This window comes from Neopelma chrysocephalum, unplaced genomic scaffold (assembly GCF_003984885.1).
Source record: "Neopelma chrysocephalum unplaced genomic scaffold, ASM398488v2 Primary Assembly neopelma1_42, whole genome shotgun sequence".
NCBI lineage: Eukaryota > Metazoa > Chordata > Aves > Passeriformes > Pipridae > Neopelma > Neopelma chrysocephalum.
The window spans coordinates 8,101,195-8,124,851 of NW_020897700.1; the positions used below are offsets into that span (position 1 = coordinate 8,101,195).

The 23,657-nt window shown below is 37.7% G+C and overlaps 1 protein-coding gene across 2 annotated transcripts in view; it reads right to left on the reverse strand.

Moving 5' to 3' along the window:
* SNX25 (sorting nexin 25) overlaps nucleotides 1-23,657 on the reverse strand; it is a 77,022-nt gene that overhangs the window by 19,223 nt on the left and 34,142 nt on the right. For both annotated transcript variants that reach the window (XM_027676605.1, XM_027676606.1), the window contains exons 6-10: nucleotides 21,815-21,885; nucleotides 13,570-13,760; nucleotides 6,533-6,664; nucleotides 4,383-4,658; nucleotides 91-246 (exon numbers count right to left, since the gene is read on the reverse strand). In XM_027676605.1, the coding sequence (XP_027532406.1) occupies nucleotides 91-246; nucleotides 4,383-4,658; nucleotides 6,533-6,664; nucleotides 13,570-13,760; nucleotides 21,815-21,885 (826 nt within the window). The remainder of the gene's footprint in view (nucleotides 1-90; nucleotides 247-4,382; nucleotides 4,659-6,532; nucleotides 6,665-13,569; nucleotides 13,761-21,814; nucleotides 21,886-23,657) is intronic.

Genomic DNA, 23,657 nt, shown 5'->3' on the forward strand with positions numbered 1-23,657 from the left:
AAGTGTGACAACTGGATATTACACAAACACACACATAATATTTTAAAAAAATCCAAACAAACCAAAACTGAAGACAGTAAAGATACTTACCTTTTTGTCGGGTTTTGGTGAATTACATATGGAATTTAGAGCCTGTTTCTTATACTCAAGCTTGTCATTTAGCTGGCGAAGTTTATTAACAGCATAACTGGCCTGTTCATTAATTCTTGTGCTGCATTCTTCACTAGCTTCTTCACAACCTTGGCTCTAGAAAAAAGAGAATGGGGGTAATTGCAACATTAATATAAAAAAAAGAGACAGTTATTCATAGAATGATAGAAAGTATGGGCTAGAAGGGACCTTAAAGGTAACCTAGTTCCAATCCCCCTGCCATGGGCATGGACACCTTCCACTAGACAAGGTTGCTCAGAGCCCCATTCAGGCTGGCCTTGAACACTTCCATGGTTGGGAAAGGGATGGGTTATTATTTGCTTGTTAAGCATTTTATGCGTAAGAACACTTCTTGATATAGATAAAAATGTATGTATAACAGATATTCCAACCACCAGATCCAACATGAAACATCAGTCTGTTATAAAAAACCAAACCAAATCCCCAAAACCCCAACAGACAATGCCTCATTACCATTCCTACTACAGTTTTTTGGCAACTCTTGCCAACTGTGTAAAATGACCTTCAAGCTAAGGCTTTAGTGTAAATGAGAGGTAGAATTAAAGTTTATTATAAAGCAACAACAGCTTAATAGTCACGATCAATATTCAGAGCCAGATAGAAAAGCAAATACTTAGCTCTGAGCTGAAGGATAATGAGATGGGGCAGTGAGGAATAAAACCAAAAAAACCCCACAGTTCTAACAACAGTCCTCCCACAAATCTTCACAAAATAGATTTGTCATCCTGCAGAACAATTTAAACCATGTCCTTTTGCTTCATAAACAGATTTTACTGCTATTTTTAGAAGTGCTAATAAAAATGTGTTAAAAGCCCATATGCCTTACCCTAAACTCATAAATCATTATCATATATTCATTCAGACAAACCAATAGCTTTCTCTGTCTTGTGTACTACAGGCATGCAAAAGATAGAAAACTTCACATCTTTGTGACATTCTCTTTACATCTCTTGGCATTTGCCTCAGCCTCGCCTTCTTACTGTACATCCCCAAATAGGCAATGAAAACCTTGAGATTCAGCAAACACAGCACTCAGCTTTTATTCTTGCCACATTCAAAGATCATTGAGGTCTTTTTGTGACTGGATATATCTAAATTTATCTGTGGGAAGCTGAGTTTAATCTTATGAACAGAAGCTCCATGTTCTTTAATGATATTCCCACTAAGTAAGCTGTATCTTTATATAATTAACAAAAAGCTAACAGAAGGAAGTCTCATCTCTACTAAATTAATGAGTTTTAGAGGAGACAATTCTACTGTAAATTCCACTATATTTTACATCTTGGTAAAAAAGTCTGAAGAGATACAGTAGCAACAAAAATAACTGCCTTAGTGCAATCCTCATAGGAGAGGGTAACATAATGCAGCAGTCAGGAGTTCTAGGTTAAGAAATTTATGCCCTTTCCTAGCTCTGCATTTGCCTGCTATGTGGCTGAGTAATAAACATTAGCTCTACGCCCCTGTCTTTTCTTCTGTCTGTTCTGCATGGACTGCAAACTCCTCAGGTCAGAGACTGCCTCCAAGCACGTGCACAGACCTCAGATCATGGAAATCTGTTGTCATCTCCTGGAACTACAGTAATACAAATAATACTAATTAACAATATTGGCTGTTATTCAAAATGCTATTGAACAGAATCATAAAATAAAAAAAAAACCCTTATACTTGTTGGGAAGCATGGAGGTAAAAAAGGAATCAAAAATGCTATTTTCAACACAGAAGAACTGAAAGACTTTTCATATGAAGTTTAGTACTAGTAATCAAAGAATTACAATCAACTGCAAATCAGTGAGGCTCTGCTCCCAGAGGCAGGTTACATGCTTTCTCTGTCATTAACTTCTCAGACACTTAAAGCAAAAACCACTACTGAATCACTAGGTTCATCACAGAAATGCTAGAATTACAAGATCAAGCTACCTGTATTCAAATTATCAAATTCATCAAATAAACAACCAATGCACTCAAAGCTGAGATCATAATGGATCGTGCTGTTTTCAGGATTGCTAAACTGATAACGGCTTTCTTTCAAAGAGTGATGCAGAACATAGACTTCAGTCTTATTTTAGCAATGCAGCACCAATGCAATCCCCAGACCCTCTTTCCTCAAAGTGTTGAATGCAAGCACTGCTTGCTTCTGTATTTCTACTCGTGACCTTCTAAACGAGGTTTGTTCAGGAAACAGAAAGTGGTAACAGACTGGAAAGAAGAAGGAGCTTGTTCCACTTGCAGCAGAACGCGCAGTCTGGCCTTGTCCTGATTCCTATCTTGTGACTTGATTTTCTCACGTTTAATCAAGGCTCATCCTTTTTCCTCGCCTCCATGAGTGCACTAGATGACTTTTTACCTATCCAGCTATAGCAGTGAAATATATAGAAAATTAAGAAAGGTAACTCCCATAGTGCCCCAGGAAGTAAGGATGTAGACCCAAACCCCAAACTAAGCCAAAACCAATCACTACTTGCTAACAATATGTATCCCTCCAGAAACATCTGATTTCTGAGCTGTTGTTTCCTATACATGGGGAGGGAAAAAATCCAGAAATGTATTATACAGTACTGCATTTTCACCAACATTTGAAAGACCAATAGAAGCTTCAGAAAGAATTTTTTATAATTTGTTTTCACCTCAAAGACCCTGAAGCATGGCACAGTGCCATTAGAACTGCTCTATTCAAGAGATACTCTATTAGTATACACAACTTCATACTTAATTAGTTGTTAAAAATTAAAAAAAAATACCTCAGCTTTAATCCTACAAGGAGACTTGGCAATATATTAGTCTTTAAGATTTCAGAGCAGACACAGACTTCAAATCTGGCACATACACATCCAAGGACTCAGAGGAAGGACAGATGATACTGATGTCACAACTCTAATTTTTTGGCAGCTACAGTAGATAATACCTGACAGAGAACAGCTAGCCCTAGAGTGTTGTCAATTTTCTTAGAGAAATGGCTACCTGTGTCAGAGTCTGAATAAAGCATATGAAGAGATTAAAAAGCACAACATTTAATGTTTTAGAAAGTACTGGACAAAACTGGTAAAGATACACAGTCTTTGAAGTACCTACCACCCTCAACACATAGCTGAGTTAGCAGTGAGAAAACTAGAAAACATATCTTGGAATATTCCATCAAGGGAAAGAATACAGAGAAAAACAAACAATGAAAAGATTCAGCAAGCTCTAAAAGCACATATTGGAAGTAATTTACTTATAACAGCTCATCTCTGCAAATTTGCTGATATGCAGAATATAGACTATAATAACTCACCTACAGAAATGAAAGCCATATTTAAGCAGTAAATACAAAATCTTATGTTCTGGAAAAATTGTTTCTAAAGGGCAGAATGTAGGTCACCACTTCTGGATTCTGCTTATTTGTTTATTTAGATCCAGTTTAAGACAAACTGTTACATTTCATTGTGTTCTGAGAAAGTTCATAAGTAAAATGAAGATATCCATGCTGGTCTGAAGCGGCAGCCTGACTGAAAGATGCACTCACTAGTCTGAGACTTGCTCTTGTCAAAACGTTCTTAGATAATTGCAACACAAGTTCCCCTGACATGACTGATTTAGACAACCCATGGAAAAAACCTACCCCAAGAAGAGTTGCCATTGGATTATTGCTTGTGACATTTTGAATGCTCTGGGTTAGAGTTAAGAGTTCTTGTACTAGATTTATCTTCTAAAATGGTCTATCAATTTATTTTCAACGAATTAATAAAAACCACACTGAGATTATAGTTTTCATTCCTTTTTCTTCTCTTTTGTGCAACTTTAATACCTACTTAGTACCTGGGAAATGTATGAGACCAGCACAGACAACATCTGGGCAGAAATCTATTGATGTTTCAGTGAAATTTTCTTCACTGAAAAGCAGACCAGCTGAGTTTCTATGAGGTATGTTTTGCATTCTCTGTTACTAAGGAGCATAATGAAAGATGTGAAATACAGAAGGCTTGGAAATCTGAAATATCTACCTTAATTAATTTCAAGTTTAAGTAGTCAGTCATTTTGTACCATTTTGTTTCAAAGAGCTTGTAAATATACAAGTGTTAACAGATGAAACTATAAGAGTGATGACACTTATATCAGGAAAAAAGAAGAGTAGTCCAAAGCTCCAGGACAGAAGAGGCTACTATATGCTTTTCTCAGCATCATCTCTCAGATCAGCTTAAATAAAAGTGAAAGGAATTGTTTGTGTGACTCACCACTTCATCTTTGTCCTCAGGAGTCAGCTGAGCAGAACTTCTTTCTTCTTCCCTCTTGACTGATCTCTCATATAAATCACTGACAATGAATGAGGGATAGTATCTGTCCTTTAGAGTTTCGTAAACATCTGCCTGAATTCTGTAGAATACTTCAATGCCTTTATTTCCCACAAGACTTTGCTGTATTTCTTTATAAAGGGATTTTTCCACAGGTATTTCTCTGCTTTCCACAAAAAAATTCTGATAAATTTCACTCACCAGCTGAGGTATTTCAGGCTAGGAAGTAAGCAGGGAGAAGGAGGGAGAAAAGAATAATGAAAACATGTTAAAAATATCAGGATGACTCAGGATCCAGGTGCATAATTTGAAGGATAATCAAGCTAATTTCCTATTCCAATGTATGAGAACACATCTGTGAACCTGTTACTGAGAACAAGCATGCTGTCTGCCTGTGCACCTATGCTAAGCAGTCAATTTTACAAGCTAAGTATTTATATTTGTCAGGACAAAAAACAGCTGTGCTCTAAAATTGTCATAGCTTCCCCACCCACTGCTTTTAAAAGTATGCTCCAAAAGCTGGTATTAAAAGGAAGAAAAGTGCTAGAGCAACATTGTGGTCACCACTTTATGTTTAGATTGTAAAGCTCAGCTGCATCAGCTCTATCTTCTGCTGAATAGGATCAACTCACTGTATATGTGATCATAATTAATTTCAGAGACAAAAGGGAAAAAAAAAAGAAAAAAGAAAAAAAGCACAACTGAAGAGATATTTACCAGTACAAGAGGCCAGGTATTTTCACAGAGCACAGGATTGAATTTTGCATTAATGAACGGGAAAGAGGAAGTAATGCAGCACAGCCTTTGATCAGATCTATAAATTGTCATCTCCCTGAACTGATCTGAATTTAAAAGGCTTTATCCACTCCCTTAGTAAAGCACAATGTTCTTGCCTGCCTCGTCTGACAATACCACAGCCACCTGGCTGCAGGACATTACCTTTTTGTAATCAAAGCTGCCCCTGTAGTGGCATATACATACAGATACATATGTATGTATATACATATAATTTTGAAAGTAAAGAGCAAAATCACAGCTGAAAGATCATAAAATGATTTATAGCATCTTTTCCAATCACAAGCAGTTTGCAAATCCCAACTGATTTATAGAACTCTCTTCACAGTGCCTGACAAACCATTTTTATGAACACTCTAGGTTGAGTTGGTTGTCAGTCATTTCTTCAGATTATATCAATGGGTCACTCCTCACATTCAACAGTTTGCCACTTTGTTTTCAGGATGTTATTTTCCAATCAACTAGAACCTTTACACATAAGAGGGCAGTAAAATTACAGTGAATAAGAAGATAACTGATATTGATAATGAAATTTGTATTTCATGCTAGCGTGAATCCTGGAGGTTTAACAGTCTCCCCCAAAAATCCACCTCACTGCTCACAAACTGCAAATTTGTCCTCTACTCTTGCAATACAGCATTGGTTCAGGATACTTCTTGCAACTTTAACTGGTATTTCCTATCCTTGTTTCATGGCTCTTATTCCTATTTTATTTTAGCACAAATCACAATATAGCAATGTTTCTTCCCTCTAAGAATAGCGTGGGATTCCTGGAGAAACTTACCTGCTTATACAGCAACAGAATATGGAGAGGTCTTTTAAAGCAAAACCTCTCTTCCAGAAGGATCTTAAAAACATATATACACATGTTTACACTGTTTTGGATTGAATGGGCTACATGCAATTAGTAAGATGAGAAGCTTATGTACAGACTATCCAATGGGAATGCACTTCTAGGTTTCACGTGAGCTGATACAACTAAAGCCAATATATTACTGCAAGTTTACTCTCTGGTGGAGGGGGAAATAATTCTACTACTTTTACATATAAAGTATCCCTTTTACGGGATGTTGCTACACCAAACAACAGTAAATCATCATCACAAGAGCCCACAAATTTTAATTGCAATATTATCTTCTAATACTGACATGAAGTAGTTAAAAATACCCAAATTGCTTAGCACCCATTCTATGTTACTGATATTTTAAGAAGATGAAGAAATTTCCTAACATCAAGATCACAACAAGCAGAGATTGCTGTCAATGTGCAAAGCCATATAGGCTTGCAATTTCTCCCACCTTGTTAGCACTCTTCAAATTCTCCACAGACTCCCAAAGATCAATCAAAGCCATCTTGTCCATCCTTTCCATATAGATTCGGAAGTGCTCTCGGTATGAAGGGTTGGCCAAAATTTCTTCGAACTGAAGAATCTGAAGAAGGAAAAACTAAGAATAAAAACTGGGAAAATGCCTAACACTAGCTTCTCTCTATCTCTTATGCGGAAAATCTTTTCACTTGATGTGCCCATGGAGCATTATGAATTCCACAAACATGTACTAGATTCAACTACAAGACCTTCTACAGTAATAGTTTTGCTTCATTAAAAAAAAAGGAAGTTAAGTACTTATAAGATAAATGCATCTATGCTCCTATCAGATAGTAAATATCTCCACATCTTTGTGACCAGGAGACAAGACTACATTCCAAAGGACTAAGATGGCATTTCAAGTCACTCATTAAATGCTATTGTCAAAAATTTAACTTCCAATGTTCCAGCAAAGCAGAGGAGTCAAGCTGGAAGCAAACTGATCTGTTCTTTACTTCTTCCAAGCAAAGAGTAACACCACAGGCCACAGAACTTTGAGATGTATCTCAGTTATTACCAGGGACACAGAGAAAGATGGAATACCTTGGCAGCCAGGGCATTTGCTGGCCAGTTCCCACTAACGGTTATTGAAAAACATCTATCAGAAATGCAACCAGGAAAGAGTATGTTCTGTGATAAAATGCTCAGGACTTTTCCTGAGAAGAGAGACGAGGGCGTATATCAGGCAGAACAGGAAATGAAACTCTTCCCACACCCAAGCAGATGCTGCAGCCATTAAGATGTTGCATTAAAGGCTATTATCACTTCCTTATCCTCTACTATTTTTGTGAATCCAAGCCTTTTCTTTAAGACAAATAGCCAAAAAAAACCCACCTCCCTGACAAATTGAACAGAATCTCCCATGATGAACAAAATGAACAACCTTGTCTTTCTTTGAAAAATAGGACCAATTTTCAAAACACTTGATCAAAAACAAACACCCCTTCCTCTCCAGCTTTTCAGTTTTGCAGCTGAACCAGTTTTCATATCTCTCATTTAGTGCCATTACTTATATTGCCAGGAATCCAAATACACCAACCAGAGTGGTTTTGGTCTCTTGCTTTGTCACTCACAGGGACCAACCAATCCACACCTTTTTCTTTGAAATGAAAAGCAGGTCCTTAAGCACTGGGGCCCATGAGTCTTATCTTCCTATGATTTTGCATTTTTTAGAAAAGTTCATAGGTATGGAATAAGATATGAACTCTGAGACTGAGGCATTAATAATTTCTCTAATATGGGTTTTCTGATACCTTAATGATAATACAATTCAGGTCATGTATCAGCATCTCTTTATTTTTGGGAAGACAACTAATTTTTCTAAACCTAATATCTGTGAGACTCTACCACCAAGTTACATGTAGGAAAAACAGTTTCCTGGTCTCAAACTATACGAGAAGAAACTACATACATAGGCACACATTCAATTACTAGCACAAGTTACTTCCTCAATGAACCAAGTTAAGGTGGTTCTTTAACAACTGCAGCCACTTATGTTTTGTCTGAAATAGCTACCCCCAAATTATGGGCAGTGTTTAAGTAAATTATATTTGTCTCAGCTGAAATGCTCATTTTCATCTTCCAAGTCCATGTGCCATTCTTCTCTTCATCCTTTACCATACCAATATCTCCTGGACATGACTGCTCTTAGCTTTAGAGCTACTCAGGTATATGAATATCTGCCTTTCAGAGCTCACTCTATAATCCTCACTGAATGACAGAGTGCCTTGCTTAAGCCAGGCTTAATACAGAAATGATGATCAGGCTGTCAAAAGAACAACACAGAGATGATAATTTAAAGGCCAATCTGTGGTTTAGCATTGCTGTGCGTCACCATACTTTCTATTCAATCATTTTACCAAGGACAATGATTTAAAATACAAGTGGGAGAGGATCTTCCAGCCTCTTGAACAGATGTCTTCATCTCAGGGACTGTCAGCTCTGTAAATAATAGCAGAGGTAATACATCACAACAGGGAGCATGTGGTGTCACTTCTTGTGCAAAAAAGCCTATTTAAATTTTTTTCACAGAAACAAGACCTCATGAATGTTTTCTTAGTTTTTCTTTGTTTAAGGCTAGACTATCCTGGAATTATTTAATATGTTGCAAACGCATTTAATATAACATTCTAGAAACATTATATTAAAGCTTCAATGACAACAATGGTAGACATGAGGTTTTTAGTTTTGAGGTGGAAAGTTATCATAAAATGCATATGTGCTGGTTTTGGCTAGGAGTTAATTTTTTTCCCAGTGGATGATATGGGGCTGTGTTTTGGATTTGTGCTGAACACAGAGTTGACAATATAGAGATGATTTTGTTATTGCTAAGCAAGGCTTACACAGAGCCAAGGCCTTTTCTGCTTTTCGTACAGCCATGCTGGCAAGGAAGTTGGGGGTGCATGGGTGGTTGGGAGGAGACACAGCTGGGACAGCTGACCCAAACTGACCAAAGGGATATTCCAGAGCATAGAACATCATGCTCAGTATATAAAGTGGGAGGAAGAAGGAGGAGACGTTCGGAATGATGATGTTTATCTTCCCAAGTAACCATGACATGTGATGGGGCCCTGCTCTCCTGGAGATGGCTGAACACCTGCCATCCCATGGGAAGGAGTGAATTAATTCCTTGGGTTTTTTTGCTTGTGTACATGGCTTTTGCTTTCCCTATTAAACTGTCTTTATCTCAATCCATGAGTTTTCCAGCTTTTACCCTTCTGATTCTCTCCCCAGTCCTGCTGGTTGGAGAGTGAGGCTGCGTGGGGCTTTGTCAATGGCTGGAGGTTAAACCACAACAGTCCTTTTTGGCACCCAATCATTCTGCAGAGGACCTTTCCATTTAAAGAAAGAGGTTCTGCAGTAAGTTGTAATCCTGAGCAAAAGATCATTTTATAACTCAGTATCACCACAGATTAGAGTACAAAGCTCTAAGCTATGCTGGCACATCTGCGGGCATTAGGGCATGTGTACACCCTCAAATCTAATATCCAGTTAGCAGATATAATCTTAGAATTATATTAGCCTCAACAGCAACCTTTCCAATCCTTTTAACTTGAGAGTAGCTTCTGGGTTTGGAAAAACCAGCTGCTTTACTGCTGCCACATCAATTCCCTGCTCCAACAGGAAAGTAACTAATATACCACAGCTGGTCACAGACTCTGCCTAAGACTAGGAAGGGTTTAGTTTGTTTTTTTTTTCCCCCAAGCAGGCTGCTTTAACCAGCATCCCTAGCATATGCACATAGAAGACCCTTGTTCCTGGCCCTACAAAGCAGAGACTTGGTTCTGGCAGGCCCCTAAAGATAGACACAACCTCTCTCTGGAGAAGAACATAGAACAACTAGCTAATTTAGAAGGGTCTGCATGGGCACCAGACAAGGAATAGATACATTGTACTATATTTCTTTGCAACATACCAGCTTCCAACTCACTACAACCACATTGGCCTAAAATGAATAAACATAATAAATCTGATAACAGCACTGCAGATGGTTGGGACGAACAGAATTTGGGTCACTAGGAGAGATTTTCTGATAGGATGATGGCACACAGACAGACTGCAGGACTTCTGGTTGCTGCTTTGGATTTTTTGGTTTTTGGTAGAAGACAAGAACAAGTGGAATGTAAAAAATAATTCTGGAAAAATATGTCTGTCTTTCCAAGTTGCATTAACTAATGCTTTGTCTATATACTGACTAAAATTACAGCCTATATTCATCTTGTGTTTTAAAAAGAGGTAAGTCATCAGAAGACTGTCTTTGTCACATAAAGCAGTAGCTGAACTAAATGTAATGATTAGTTACGTATCAGCAAGTACATACTAACTACATAAGCTACCTAGCTATTTTACTGCACATGCACTAATGTAAAAATCCCTGCCTTGAGACTCACATGTTCACAAACATACTTCTGTCATAAGAAACCCCATCCTCAGGCAATAGGGGAACAACAACTGAAGCTTGTTTTCTTAATATTCCCAAATTCTGTAACATGATATATCCTGACATAACATGATCTTACAACCTGAAGCTCGGAAATCACAGAGAAAATCTGGTAAGTCATCAGTTAAATCAACACCTATCCACGGATGAATGGAAGCAAGTTCTTCTGCAGGAGTTTCATCTTAGTCCTTATCACTGGATTATGGACATGAACTGGTTCCACCTCAAAATACACTCAGACGGTTTCCTTGCTATTTCACAAGTAGTTAAGGATCTCCTCCTACAATTCATGATTCACAAAACAGCTCCACTAAAAAGATGCTGTGACTCCATATGTCAAATTTCACAGACAAGGTGGTGTGGCTGTTTTACTGAAAACGGGGGGGGAATCGGTTGCTGAATGAACACAGACAGCAAGAACTCAAGTACTGAAGTACTGTGCAGGCACAGTTTCTAAGAAAATGGACTGAAACTGCACTGACCATTAAGAAGAGATGCTTCATATACTACACTAATTCAAACTGTATTTTCTCTGAAAACAAATCTAACATCATGGGCAGAGTACAAATCAGTATCAGAGCTAATGACAGAATTCAGATTCAGAGAGTAGCTGTGGTTTGTCTGTTTGTTTCTTTGCTTATAAGCATTTGATTATAATTCACATATTCGGGATTTCCCTAGAGAACATGGATTCAGGAAAATGAGGTGAGTGAAATGTGTACTAAGTCAAATGAATAAAAATCACAACATTGCATAATCAAACCAGAAACTGACACTGTTTTATTATTATCTTCTGCTGTGAAAGAAAAAAAAATATGTATTTCAAAGCACATAAATTCTGTTTCTTATATCTGTAAGAGGAGAACGTTGACAGCTCCAAATAATCCATCTCCATGCATTTTTACCAGCAATGCTATTACTCCCCTAATACTGCAGTAAAGAGAAAGCTTTCTGTAGGACACATAGCTGAAATCAAAATACAAGTTTAATTCACTAGTCAGTTCTTTGTTCAACTAGTATCAAAAATTCCAGAGTTTAACGTATTCAAGCTTCTGTACCACACTTACATAAAATATTAATTCAAAACACCACCAGTAAATGGCCATTTCTGACCTTTTTCATGCAAGTTGAAGAAAAGAAAGCAAACTTACAGTTTCTTCTGCACAGACTAGTTATTCTACAAGTTAGATGCTACCTTAACAGAAAAGCTGACACAAACAAACTCTAAGGAGAAATTATGGGCCACCAGCAGCAACATACCAACATTATCTTATCTACTAAATCCCAAACAATGCCTTTCCCTTTTGCCTAGAAAAAAGCTTGGATGTTCAGTCAATACTGCCCATATAGGAGTGGCCAACATTCAAAATAACACTGGCTGCCTTGAAATAAGAACCCAGACTGCGGCTGCCTCAGTGCTAAAAGAGGATGGGAAGAAGCAACAGTGAAGAGAGACTGCTTCCTCAGCTAAGCCTTGGGCATTTTTCTGTGCTCAGAAGGGGACAGCATAGCTTCTCTCTCATCTGGCCTTCATCCAACCTCCCTCAGCTTCTTTCATCGCAACTGAGACTTGGGGACAACAGAAGAGGGAAGCAGTTTTCCTGTTTTCTAAACTGACATGGCTATGGAGGGGGTTCTAGGGCTTCATCACAGAAACACATCAAAAGCTTAGAAGCAGAGCTGCCTCAGATCCTGTTGTTTCCACCATTACTACCACAAATGCCTGTGGTAGGAGTCTTTATTCCTATTAATAGTACCATTAACTCAGTATGGAGCTGCTCATTGGTATATTTGCAAGATATAATCCCAGATCAGCAAGTGCCATCAAAAAACCATTGGTTTATAAAACATGCAGCATGAACTTCATTAATTCTTTTGATTTTAATTATAATAATATATTTTATTATATTTCTGGTCAATCCCTACCCCTATCCAGTGCAGCTTCATTACTGGACTCCATTCCTGAACAAAGTTCGTAACATCTCAGCAGGCACCAAAAGTGGCATCAGTGGCTCATGCAGAGCTGCCACATGCTTCCCTCTTTCCTTTTCTCCTTGGCACCTCTTGCTACACCCAACTTCAGGAAAGAGATCAGGACTGCCTTGGCACAATCTAAGACAGACCATCTGAAATCATGCTTTAAGGACAAGTGAGGAGTAGGGAATTGTTCTGTTTCAGAATCTTGCTCAAGAAAAACAAAATATAAATAGTAAGAACTATTTCTTCATCATACTACTTTTTCTTACATGCTACTATTAACATGTAATGCTACATGTTACAATTATTATAAGGACATAACAAAAGTTAAAGATCCCTGCATGAAGAGAGAAGTTATCATCTACCTAAACAAAAAACATAAAATCTTCTTTCACATTTGAATACACCAGCTACTGTGCTTTGCCCAAAGGGGACAGAGAAGATTACACAAAGTCATCACTAAAACTATTAAAGTTTTGCAAGACTAAGTAGTCATGATTTTATTTTTGTAGGTGCTGACTAGTACAACAGTAGTTTTTTCTAATTCCAGGCTATAGTGATATTGAAAACCAGCATTCAGTCAGCAGCTTTATCAGAGTTTTTCTGCAACAACTACCCTGAATTTTGTCAATTGCCTTCCATAATTGATAGCTTTTGAATAATTTAGTATTTCCAAAAACCACAGGTATTTCCTGAAGTGAATACAATGAGGGCCAAAGAAATACTGCACGTATGTTGGCAAGCTTTTACTTGAAAGCAAGTTGCTACTTTCAGGAAGGCTGTTACCATGTCCCTGTACGCAGTATATCTGAAAAATCACAGATGCTTACAATCCACTCAGTCCTTTACGAAGTTTCACATTTAGCTACATTCCAAGCTGAGAGATCAGTAAGTCTTTTTGGGTACTTCAGTAATCTTTTCCCAAGATAAATGAACTATGCAGCAATTAATTTGTGCTTGACTCCTGGGGGAAGGGTGGGATTAAAGACAGTGAGGTAATATGATTCAGTGCTAACGCATTTAGAATAACCTTCAGACAATGCAATTTATACCTTCTGACTCTGCGGGCCGTCACCTTCATCAGAAATGCCATCTTCCTGCTGATCATAAGCAGGCCCTCCCAGGAGCCTTATTCTCTTCTCACATTGCTTCTTTGCCACAGTCAGCTGATTAATATACCTCTTCACATTTCGAGCCCTTAGTAGGTCAGCTTTCATTGCTGCAGTTTCTTTTCCCTTTGAATCTAAGAATAAAGCAAATCAGAGACAGTATTTTACAACACAAAAACATCACTGTACCATTGCCTCTGCGGCCTGTCTGATCAAAGCATCTGTCTTTCACAAATCAACTATGCACATGAGCACAGATACTGGCAAGTTTGTATTTGAAACAGAATGATGATTTTGAAACATTCTCCAATGATAACTCAAGGGTTTATACAAAATTGTTCAGAAAACGTCCTTATTCCAGCACACAGCGAAACCTGACCCCTCCAGCTCTCTTTCTATAGCTTGTTGGAAAACACAGGCACAAGACCTCTACTACAGAATGTACATGGTTAGAAGTTACCTACAGCCATGGCATATGATAACACATGGAGATGACGGCTTATGTACCTTACTGAACACAGCACTGACTGCCTAAACTCATGAGGGACTGAGCTCTATCTCCTCCAGCCCAGCATGACACATTCCCACACATCTTATTTGCAAATCCAAATTTCTTGAGCCTGACCTCCTCCAGACAACACTGACCAAAGTTCACTCAAATGACTAAGAAAAAATCTTATGATGTCATAATGTTAAGACTGCACAGTACTGTTAGAAAGTGAGGTAACATGAAGATGATAGCTGAATTAGACTTAGTAATAACCGGTGTAACATTTGTGTATTCTATATTCCAGCCTCTTCAGCTAATTACCAGGTCTAAAAAACCAAGCAGCAGATAAAGCAGATATAAAACCCTATTGTGTTGAAATCAGGATACAACTGATTCACATTTATACACTGATTTTATTTTCCTCTCGTTCAATGAAAACACTCCTGTTTTTTTGGGCTGCAACTATTGCTTGGTAGCAAAGTACATGACTTGTACTTGGCTCTGGATTAATTGATTGCTCAGGGATAAACAGTAAAGATCTATTCTACTATGTTTTCAAAATATCAAATGCTAGTAAAATCATTTAGATGAAAGCAGCATTTGATTCTCAAAACAGCTGCTGTTAAGAAACAACCACATGGGTTTGTGAATGCATACACAGCAAAAAGGAAGTCTCTCAGAAATTATTTAAAATATATATTTTAAACACATTTCTAATACATTAGAGTACCTTCTCCTTTTAGGACTGTTTTCATTCTTTTATTTCCCCCTCAAAGCCACATGTAACCACCACATGCAACCGTAAGTTTTGTCATTTGCATACTTAAGGACAACTCAAGGTACATGGAGCTCCCTGAAGTTCTACATGTAATATAAGTCCAGATATTCTCCCATTATCTTTTCCCATACTTTCAATCTCACTGCGTGTATCTATCTATGTTGGTAAGGATCCTTCCCAATTCAAATACTGTTAGTGTTTTAATGGATAAGCATCATTTGCACACGAGCTGCCATATAATAATGAACTACAGAGATAATACTCACTGAAGCAAATGATAAAATTACTTTACTATGAAAAAAAAAAAGCCATCTGTTTTCCTGGCATGTTATCTCCACAGGGAAGTCAACAGAGCATTTAATTTAGTGTTTCAGTTCCCTGACCAGAGGTACCAATATTAATGAGAGAAAAGGAAAGGAAAAGATCTTAGGACAAAAGAATGCTCCCTCAATTAAAAACATTCACAGCTATTACAAATACATCAACAGTAGTTTAAAGTGAAGATTAAACCCCAACATTTGCCTCCTGCACTTGACACTAAGATGATTTTTAGAAGTTCTCGATTCTTTCAATAGTTCAAATGCTTTGGGCTCAAAATGCATACTTGAAATCCCACACTTTCGAAAACCCACAAACAGTACTATGCAACGATCATTCAGCCTTCTTAAAACAACAAGTACCCTTCCTGGTGAAAACAAGGCATTCTTGGAGGGTTCTCAAAGTAAGCATGTCTACTTTACCTGAAGTCTTATCATCCTGTGATTGCAGCAGGCATCCAGGAGAGATGATCCCTACATCCCACCTCCTTCCGATGATTAATTACTGTATTAACAAAGATCCTTCAAAAACATTTACCTCAGCTCTTCATATCCAGAAGGAGCCTCTCCACCTAAGAAACGCTCAGGGCAGGGATGAATATCATGCTGCCAGCCTGTTCCTGATCCATGGATAAACAGGGCTTTACAATCACTGTAAAGCCTGGCAGCAACATCTTTCACAAATAAACAAGAGCCTGATGAGGAGTAGCCCATCATGGAATATGGTTAACATGTTACAGTGCAGGAAAGACAGCGTGGAAGTGTGCACAAACATCGTACATTACTTCCCTCTTCCACATCATGAAATACAATCTAACAGAAATCCGGAGGAGCATTTTTAGCTCAACTGAGGAAGGTTAGGTGGATCACTAGTTTTCTTCAAACCCTAATTTGCTTTTGAGATTTTGAGGTGGCAGTAATGTAACTGTGAGCATGGGAGTCAGTATGTATTATACAGTAAAATAACATCCACCACGTATAGCCTCTGTCTATAAGTCCTTGCATCCCCTTTGGTCACACGTATCTGAGCAGTCAGCCTCTTCCCTCCCTCTTCCATTGATGAGCACCTCTCCAAACCAACTGTGGACAAGATGCATTACCCTCAGTAGCACACACAAAGAATCTCAGGAGCAGAAACAAAAATTTCCTCTATAAAATTGATTTGAAGGTCACAAATCAAAACAAACAAATCTACCACAATTAGAATCTGTAACCTTTACCCTCATCCACATGGATTCCCTCCACACTAACTGCTTGAGCATGAGGTCTTTAAGCCTTGCCAGAAAGCTATACAAAAATAATTGCATGTGCATGTTTAACCCTTCGTGGTGGATGCAGCTGGGGGGAGGAATCATAATACAGTTTTGTCATAGTTAAGTTAGATGGCATCTGTAATCCACTGGAACACACAAGTATCCATTTCATTTCACTCTGAGTTATCATCTTGACAAAACCCATACATCACAACCCACACACCCAAGTTAGCCTGGAGCCCCAGTTTCTAAAAAAAAAAAAAAGTCCCTTTTTACAGCTGAACATTCAAGCCTCTTTCAGAACCACAGAACCTGAGAGGCCTAACCACAGACAGTTCTGGTTCTGTGCTACTTGTCAGCTTCGTTTATAAAAGCAAATATCCACACACACAGTGGGAAGGCTTAGCAGGAGAAATCTACTGCAACGCAGCAGATCTCTCTATAGAGAAATGGTTGCTTATTTGATCTGTCTCACAATCCCTGCTTGAAAAGGAGCAGTTTTCTCAACAGGGATGCCCTGGGGTTGATTACACTGTGGTGTCTGAAAAACAGTCCCATTCAGTCATCCAAGGGTGTTTTTCAGTCATGCTGTGAAGTCACATGTAAGGTAGAGGGCACAAAAAATTAAGCAGCAAACCGAACAAATCCCTTTACAAAAATGCCTTGAAAAAAAAGAAAATCTGTTGAGAGCTGTGTTCTGTGTTGCCCTAAGACAAGGTATGTGACTTCATGGGGTTTTGGCTTTGTTTTAATAGCAACCAGTAATAAGAAATCCTTACTAAAATTTTTGTAGGATCCTGTAATACAATATCAGTATGAGAAGAAACAAAAATGTGTTTTAAAATTAGAACTTCTTATTCATATTACAGCAAATATCAAGTTGTTGTAGCAACTTACTTTTGTTGCTATTTTGATTGGTATGTTTGAAACATTTTCTTTACAAAAATTAAGATTTACTCTTGCTTCTAGAAACTCACATCCTCTGTCATTCATACTACAATGCCCAATCTATGTATTTGTCTTCTTACAAATCACTTTAATAGATCAAAATGTAACAAACATTTTCAGATAAGCATTTCTAGCCCTTCAAAATCTTTAGCAGATAAATTTTGTAAAAAAAACAAAAACAAAGAAAAAAAACAACAAAAAACCCAAACAAACCAAAACTGAAATACCTAAAATCTATCTTAAATTTGGTTCAGTACTTAGAAGGAATCCTCATCAAAATATAAGAAGAGAAGAGAGTTTTACAGTTAAAGATGTAGAAAGATGTGATTCTTCCATAGCACATGTGACTGTATAGAAGGGTACTGTCTGAAAATATCAATAGGAAGAAAAAACAAACACAAATTAAAAAAAACAAACAAACAAAACAAAAACAGAACTACCACCAAAACCAAGCCTTCTAACCTTCTCCTACAGTCACTGCTTTAGTGATTGTGATCATTTCGGAAGAATATACATAGGAAGACACAGTTGGAGAAGTAAGGCAAATACACAGATACACCAGATTCTGTGCTTTTGTAGCAGTGTAAATGAGGAAAGCAGTGCAGTGTCAGCATGCAAGGTAACAGCTTCCATTTACAGTGGCCTGCACTGCTCCAAAAAACCTATAACATGCCATTTTTTAACTACGAAGGGCTTAATTCAATGATGTTTAGAAGAACTTTAAAGTACTTTCTGATTTTATTAGAGGGTCCTAACAGCTAAATATTTTGCCAATAGGTGGCACCAGCACTAGTTAAATCAAGTGTAAAGAACACTGTCCTTACTGAGAAACAAGCCTTCCAACAAGTTTCCAACACTGCTGGGCACCAACATTAAACACATACTTTGGTATCACCAGATAAAAATAGTAAAGAGGTCACAGAACTACGTAGCTCCTATGAGAAGTCATCAGTCTGAAACCTGGTCCTCAGCCTACTCATCCTTTAATAATAGACACCTAATCCTTTTACAAAAGAAATATTTTTGGTCAGTTTTAGAGACTTAATTATGTCTCCTCAATCAGTAGCAAGGGTACACAATCCTGCTCAGGCATATTTATTGCTAGTCATGCAGTTGCACAACGCTTCCTTGGCTAAGCAAAGCATAAATAGTATAAACAGTAGCTAAGCACTTAATGCTGCAGAGTAATGGCCACTCAAGTTGCACTAACTACTCCTCAGGTTTTTTGCTGTACCTTTTTCTATTGAAAACTCTGCCTCAGAAAGCTCCCATGGCTCAAACTGATAGAGGCTCTCATGTGGGACCCTACCTGCATTCAGCTCTGGGGACTCCAGCACAGGAAAGACATGGGCCTGTTCCAGCAGATCCAAAGGAGAACCATGAAGATGATCAGAGGGATGGAACACCTCTCCCAAGAAGAAAGGCTGAGAGAACTGAGGTTGTTTAGCCTGGAGAAGAGAAGGCTCTGGGGAGAGCTGATTGCAGCCCTTCAGTACTTAAAAGAGGCCTGTAAGAAAGATGGGGACAGGCTTTCTAGCAGGGCCTGTTGCTATAGGACAAGGGGTAATGGTTTTAAATCAAAAGGGGGTCAACTTACTTAAGATAAAAGGAGTAAGTCTTTTACAATGAAGGGGGTGAAACACTGGAACAGGTTGCCCCGAGAGGTGGTAGATGCCCCATCCCTGGAAACATTCAAACTCAGGTGGATGGGGCTCTGAGTAGCCTGATCTAGTTGAAGAGGTCTCTGCTTATTGCCGGGGGGTTCGAGTAAATGACCCTTAAAGGTCCCTTCCAATTCAAAGAATTCTATGATTCTATATCCATGTACATACTGTTCTATGCTTGCTCTACTCTTACAGTTTGAGAGTGGACATCAGGCTCAACAGAATGCTGGCCAGCCAAAGTTCAGCTGCTCTAGCTGAACATCCAGGCACTAAAGCAGTTACATTTTCAGGACACTACTTTGCCATAGGAAAAAGGAAACAGCTACCAGTAAGACTATCTCTCACCAGCTGGAATCAAAGCTAAGAGATGCCCATGACACTAAAAGCAAGAGCTCAGTTACTAGTAGGAAAGGAGAGACTGTTATATACGCCCAACACCCCTGCTCACACATCATTGCAGGCATGTTCTGGGGGAACAGATTAAAAAGAGAAAGATAGAATAAGACTGTGGAAACACACTTCCATTTTGCATAAAGCTTACATTTAGTTATTCACCATTAAATCCAGGGGTAGCATTATGCTCTAGCATCCAGAAAGAGAAATATCAAAAGGTGACATTTAAATAGTGTCTGTTCTCCAAAGATTTCAACAATCTTTGTATTAGCAGTGACCTGTGCTAGGGTTTTTTTGTTGACTTTGGTTTGTTTTAAGGAAGGTAGTACAGCTTTTTTCTTTAATCTTTTCTTCTTAATATTCAGGAACATATTAGATTCATTAGCATATTACGCAAAATGTCTCTATCTACTTCAGGAAAAACGAGACACAGAACAGCCTTCAGAACTAGATTTTAACTCCCTACAGTTTTGATAGCCCTCTTGATGTTTATTGTACATAGATAAAGCCTGAACATTTTTGATATATGAAAATCTTAGTGAAATAACTGAAATGGCTTAGAAATCTGCCCTAAATTTGTGTGAACTATAAAAAGATTGTATTGCATGCCTCTGTTGGACATACTGTTCCACATGTGTCAAGCAAAAAAATGTCACCTTTTTCTTGAGACACAATGTGAATAACTATTGGCTATTTAATAAATCAAAGGTTTAGCCACAATAGTCCCACTGACTAACATAGCCAGCAGTGGTAATCAACCCTTAAATGACATACAAGGTTGCCACAGGGCTGAACTAATAATAAAAGTCCATACCATAACACAAAACTTCAATGGACCAGCTGGTGGAATTTCTGTTGGATTTTTTTAAAATATGGATAGAAGTCAAGAACCCATAAAAATGCAGAACCAACTTCACCATAGAATAAGTGGAACCAGATCTATAATCTTTTTGTATCTATTCTGCAGTACCAGACACTTGTAGCTTCAGAAAAAACATCTTCTGTTCAGGGTGTAGAACACCGGATAGTTAAATAGATGAAATCAAGTGAGACAGAGAAGAGTGACACAGTAATTAATTGTAGGAACCTAAACTGTATAAAAATATTCCCCAAATCAATTCTTGTCTCAAAAAGACCAACGGCAGTACAAATGGAAATACAGGCTTAGCAAGATTGATTTTTCATAATGTACTCAGAGTTAACTCCCTGTTTTCATTTTATTACTTTATGAAACAGACTTTCCATTAAATTAACTTTCATCTGAGAAATATTAATATCAATATCTATAATGCATACTTGAATTAAAACCAGCGCCTACTTTTCCTTTTATCTTGGTTTGACATAAGCAATATATCCTACTGGAATGCATATCCAGCTCTATCTTAGAATGCAAACAAAAAGCATTATCAGTGTTGACCACCTTAAACTTTCAGCAACCTGAATGTGGACCCCAAACTCTTCAGACTGCCCAAAGTTTCCCCACCCTATAGTGTGTTCATTTTCTGTTTCTGTATTTTTCACTACACTTGAATTACTTTTTGAAGTCTTCCTTTCTGATACAAGGACATAAAAAAGGATTTGGGGGGGTTTTACCAGAGACAGAGATTACATAAGAACCTAAAATCTTTTAGATTTATTTATGAAGAAATTATTTTTACTGTTTGTTGCCCTTTTATTTTGCGTAGAGACAACTTAAGTCTATTTGTCTAAGTAAAAATTTGGTCTGTAATTTTGCCATTAGTATCATCCCCTGAAGATATACCATAGTTTTGCCACATTTTGAGAACCATAAAAGCAGTATATATAATAAATGTAAGTACAAATATAAGATGCATGTGCTTTTAAAAAGGCAGATATTTCCAAAACATTGTGGAAGGATTTAAGAGCACTCTTTATTGTAACACAAAAATGAAGAGTCAAAATAAAGTCTGACTGAATTATGCTGTACCATTCCTTCTTCTGTGTTTTGAAAGGAGAATAGACTGAAACTTTGAAGAATGGATTGTATGAAAAAGAAAGAGGAAACAAGATTCTCAGTATATGAATTTGTAATGCCAGAAATCCTAGCTGCAGCAAGCTGTAAAAAAAAAAAAAAAAAAAAAGGCATCATAGATATAACCTTTCTCATGATCCATCAGCTTAGATGATGACAGGGTAGGGGGATAATCACACCATGGGAGTTTCTGGAAGATTCAGACAAACGAAACATGTGAAATACTAAAGACATAGCATTCCTAAAATCTGTCTAAAAAACCCACACACACTGATTGCATATGTATGTCGGGAGTTCAAACAGCTTTTCAAAATGAAAACAACAGATGTGACTTAGCAAAATGGAATCTTACCTTTCTGCCTCTTCATTTGGGGAATATTGCTGATTGTGGTTGCCTGAACTATTTCCACTACAATTTGGTACCTAGTTTTAAAAACAGTAGGGAATAAGGGTGAAGAGGGAGAAGAGAAGAAAAGATGGTATTAATTTTTTACAATGTGTTCCTCATACAGCACACTTCAGAATTAATAAAAATCAAAACACTTCCAGCTCCTTCTCACCTAGAAACAGATTAATTTCTCAGTATACCTGCAATCTAAGGAGCAATGTGCACATGGAGTAGAGAAAAAACTTTATCTTGAAACAAAAAGAAAACATCCAACTAACAATAATATTGCCCTCTTCTCTCAACTGCTGGCACTGAACAGACAGTTCATATTCAGTAAACACAATGTAAAAGTCACACGAAACATTAAATGTCAGTTTTCTGTAGGAAACTAGGATGGGATTTCAGTTCAAAAGTAAAGAGCTGTCTGTAAGGTTCTTCCAGCTAATGCACTCAATACATATATGGAGCATATATAGCTTAGGAGAAGCAAAAATTGTCACTAAAACTTGTAAAACATTAAAGTACTATGCTCCAGGAATAATTAAAACATGTTTATTACCTAAAACAATACTACACATAACAGTAGACCATTAATGCAGCTAGCGAACTGAATTTTAAGTAAAACTGATTTTTCAACTAACAGACACTATGCACTCAGCAAAGAAAATGACTGCCAGTTAAACCTTTCATATATATCAAAGACCTGGTCATAACAAACATTCAAATTCTTCTCAGTGCACTTACTTTGGTAGCTATCAATACTGGTAAGAAAGCGAGTATTGTAGCGAATTTGCTAACTATCAAATTAACTCCTAGATGAAAGCTGAAGCTCCTGGAAAGGCTGCTATTTCGGTGACTACTTTTTCCTCCATTTAAGAAAGAGCCTCTGATCCTTAAAATATATTTCCCTTCTTCCACATAAACCTTTATTTCACCAACATCACTCAATTCCCTCCATTTCTCTTGCCTCCTATAACTCTTTTAGGATTTTGATTGTCTCCAGCTCTTTCTACAGACACACAGTTTTATACACACAGCATACACTCACTCACAACTACACTTCCAGAATTAATTTTTTTTCTGCAGCAAACTTTATTCTACCCACATCCTTCAATTATCAAGTTGAAACCTGAAAATCTGTTTGCAAACCTTTAATTTTTCTAACCCTATTTCCATTTGCCATTACTGTATCTTGGTTGTTTCCATCCACCACCACAGTTCTTGCCCAGTCCAGAGGAAGAACAACCCCATAGTAAGGGTGGTATTCTGGCATGTAAGAAGTCCCACAGCTATTTCCCTGCTCAGACAGACTTTCCAAATTATTCAGGGCAGCTCACTTGGACTTCTGATGTCTTGGTTATGTGATCTGTAAATGCACTGCAATGACACTCATTCACCTCTCTCAGGTGTTGTAGGGTAACTGTGAATATTACAAATTTATCAAACCAGGTACAGACAACCAAGTAAATACTGCACATGGAAGATAGTTTCCACTTTTATCTTGCAACCTTTTTCCTTCCAAATTTACCCCCATTTGTTCACATTCATGGGTTTACATGTTTTCAATATCAATACTATAACACAGCATCTCTTTTTTTTTTTTTCCTGTTCCTCGTTGTATTATCTTAAGTATGGGAGATGCTCTGAGTTACATCCTCAAAGATACTATTTAGTCTGTTCCTCCTAAATGCTGGGCTCTGGCTGTAACTACTCAATGAAACTGCTGTACAACACTGCATCACAGAAACATTAGCCTAGCTACACTGCCAGACCACAACCCTTTCTCCTTTAAAGTCCATTCCAAATA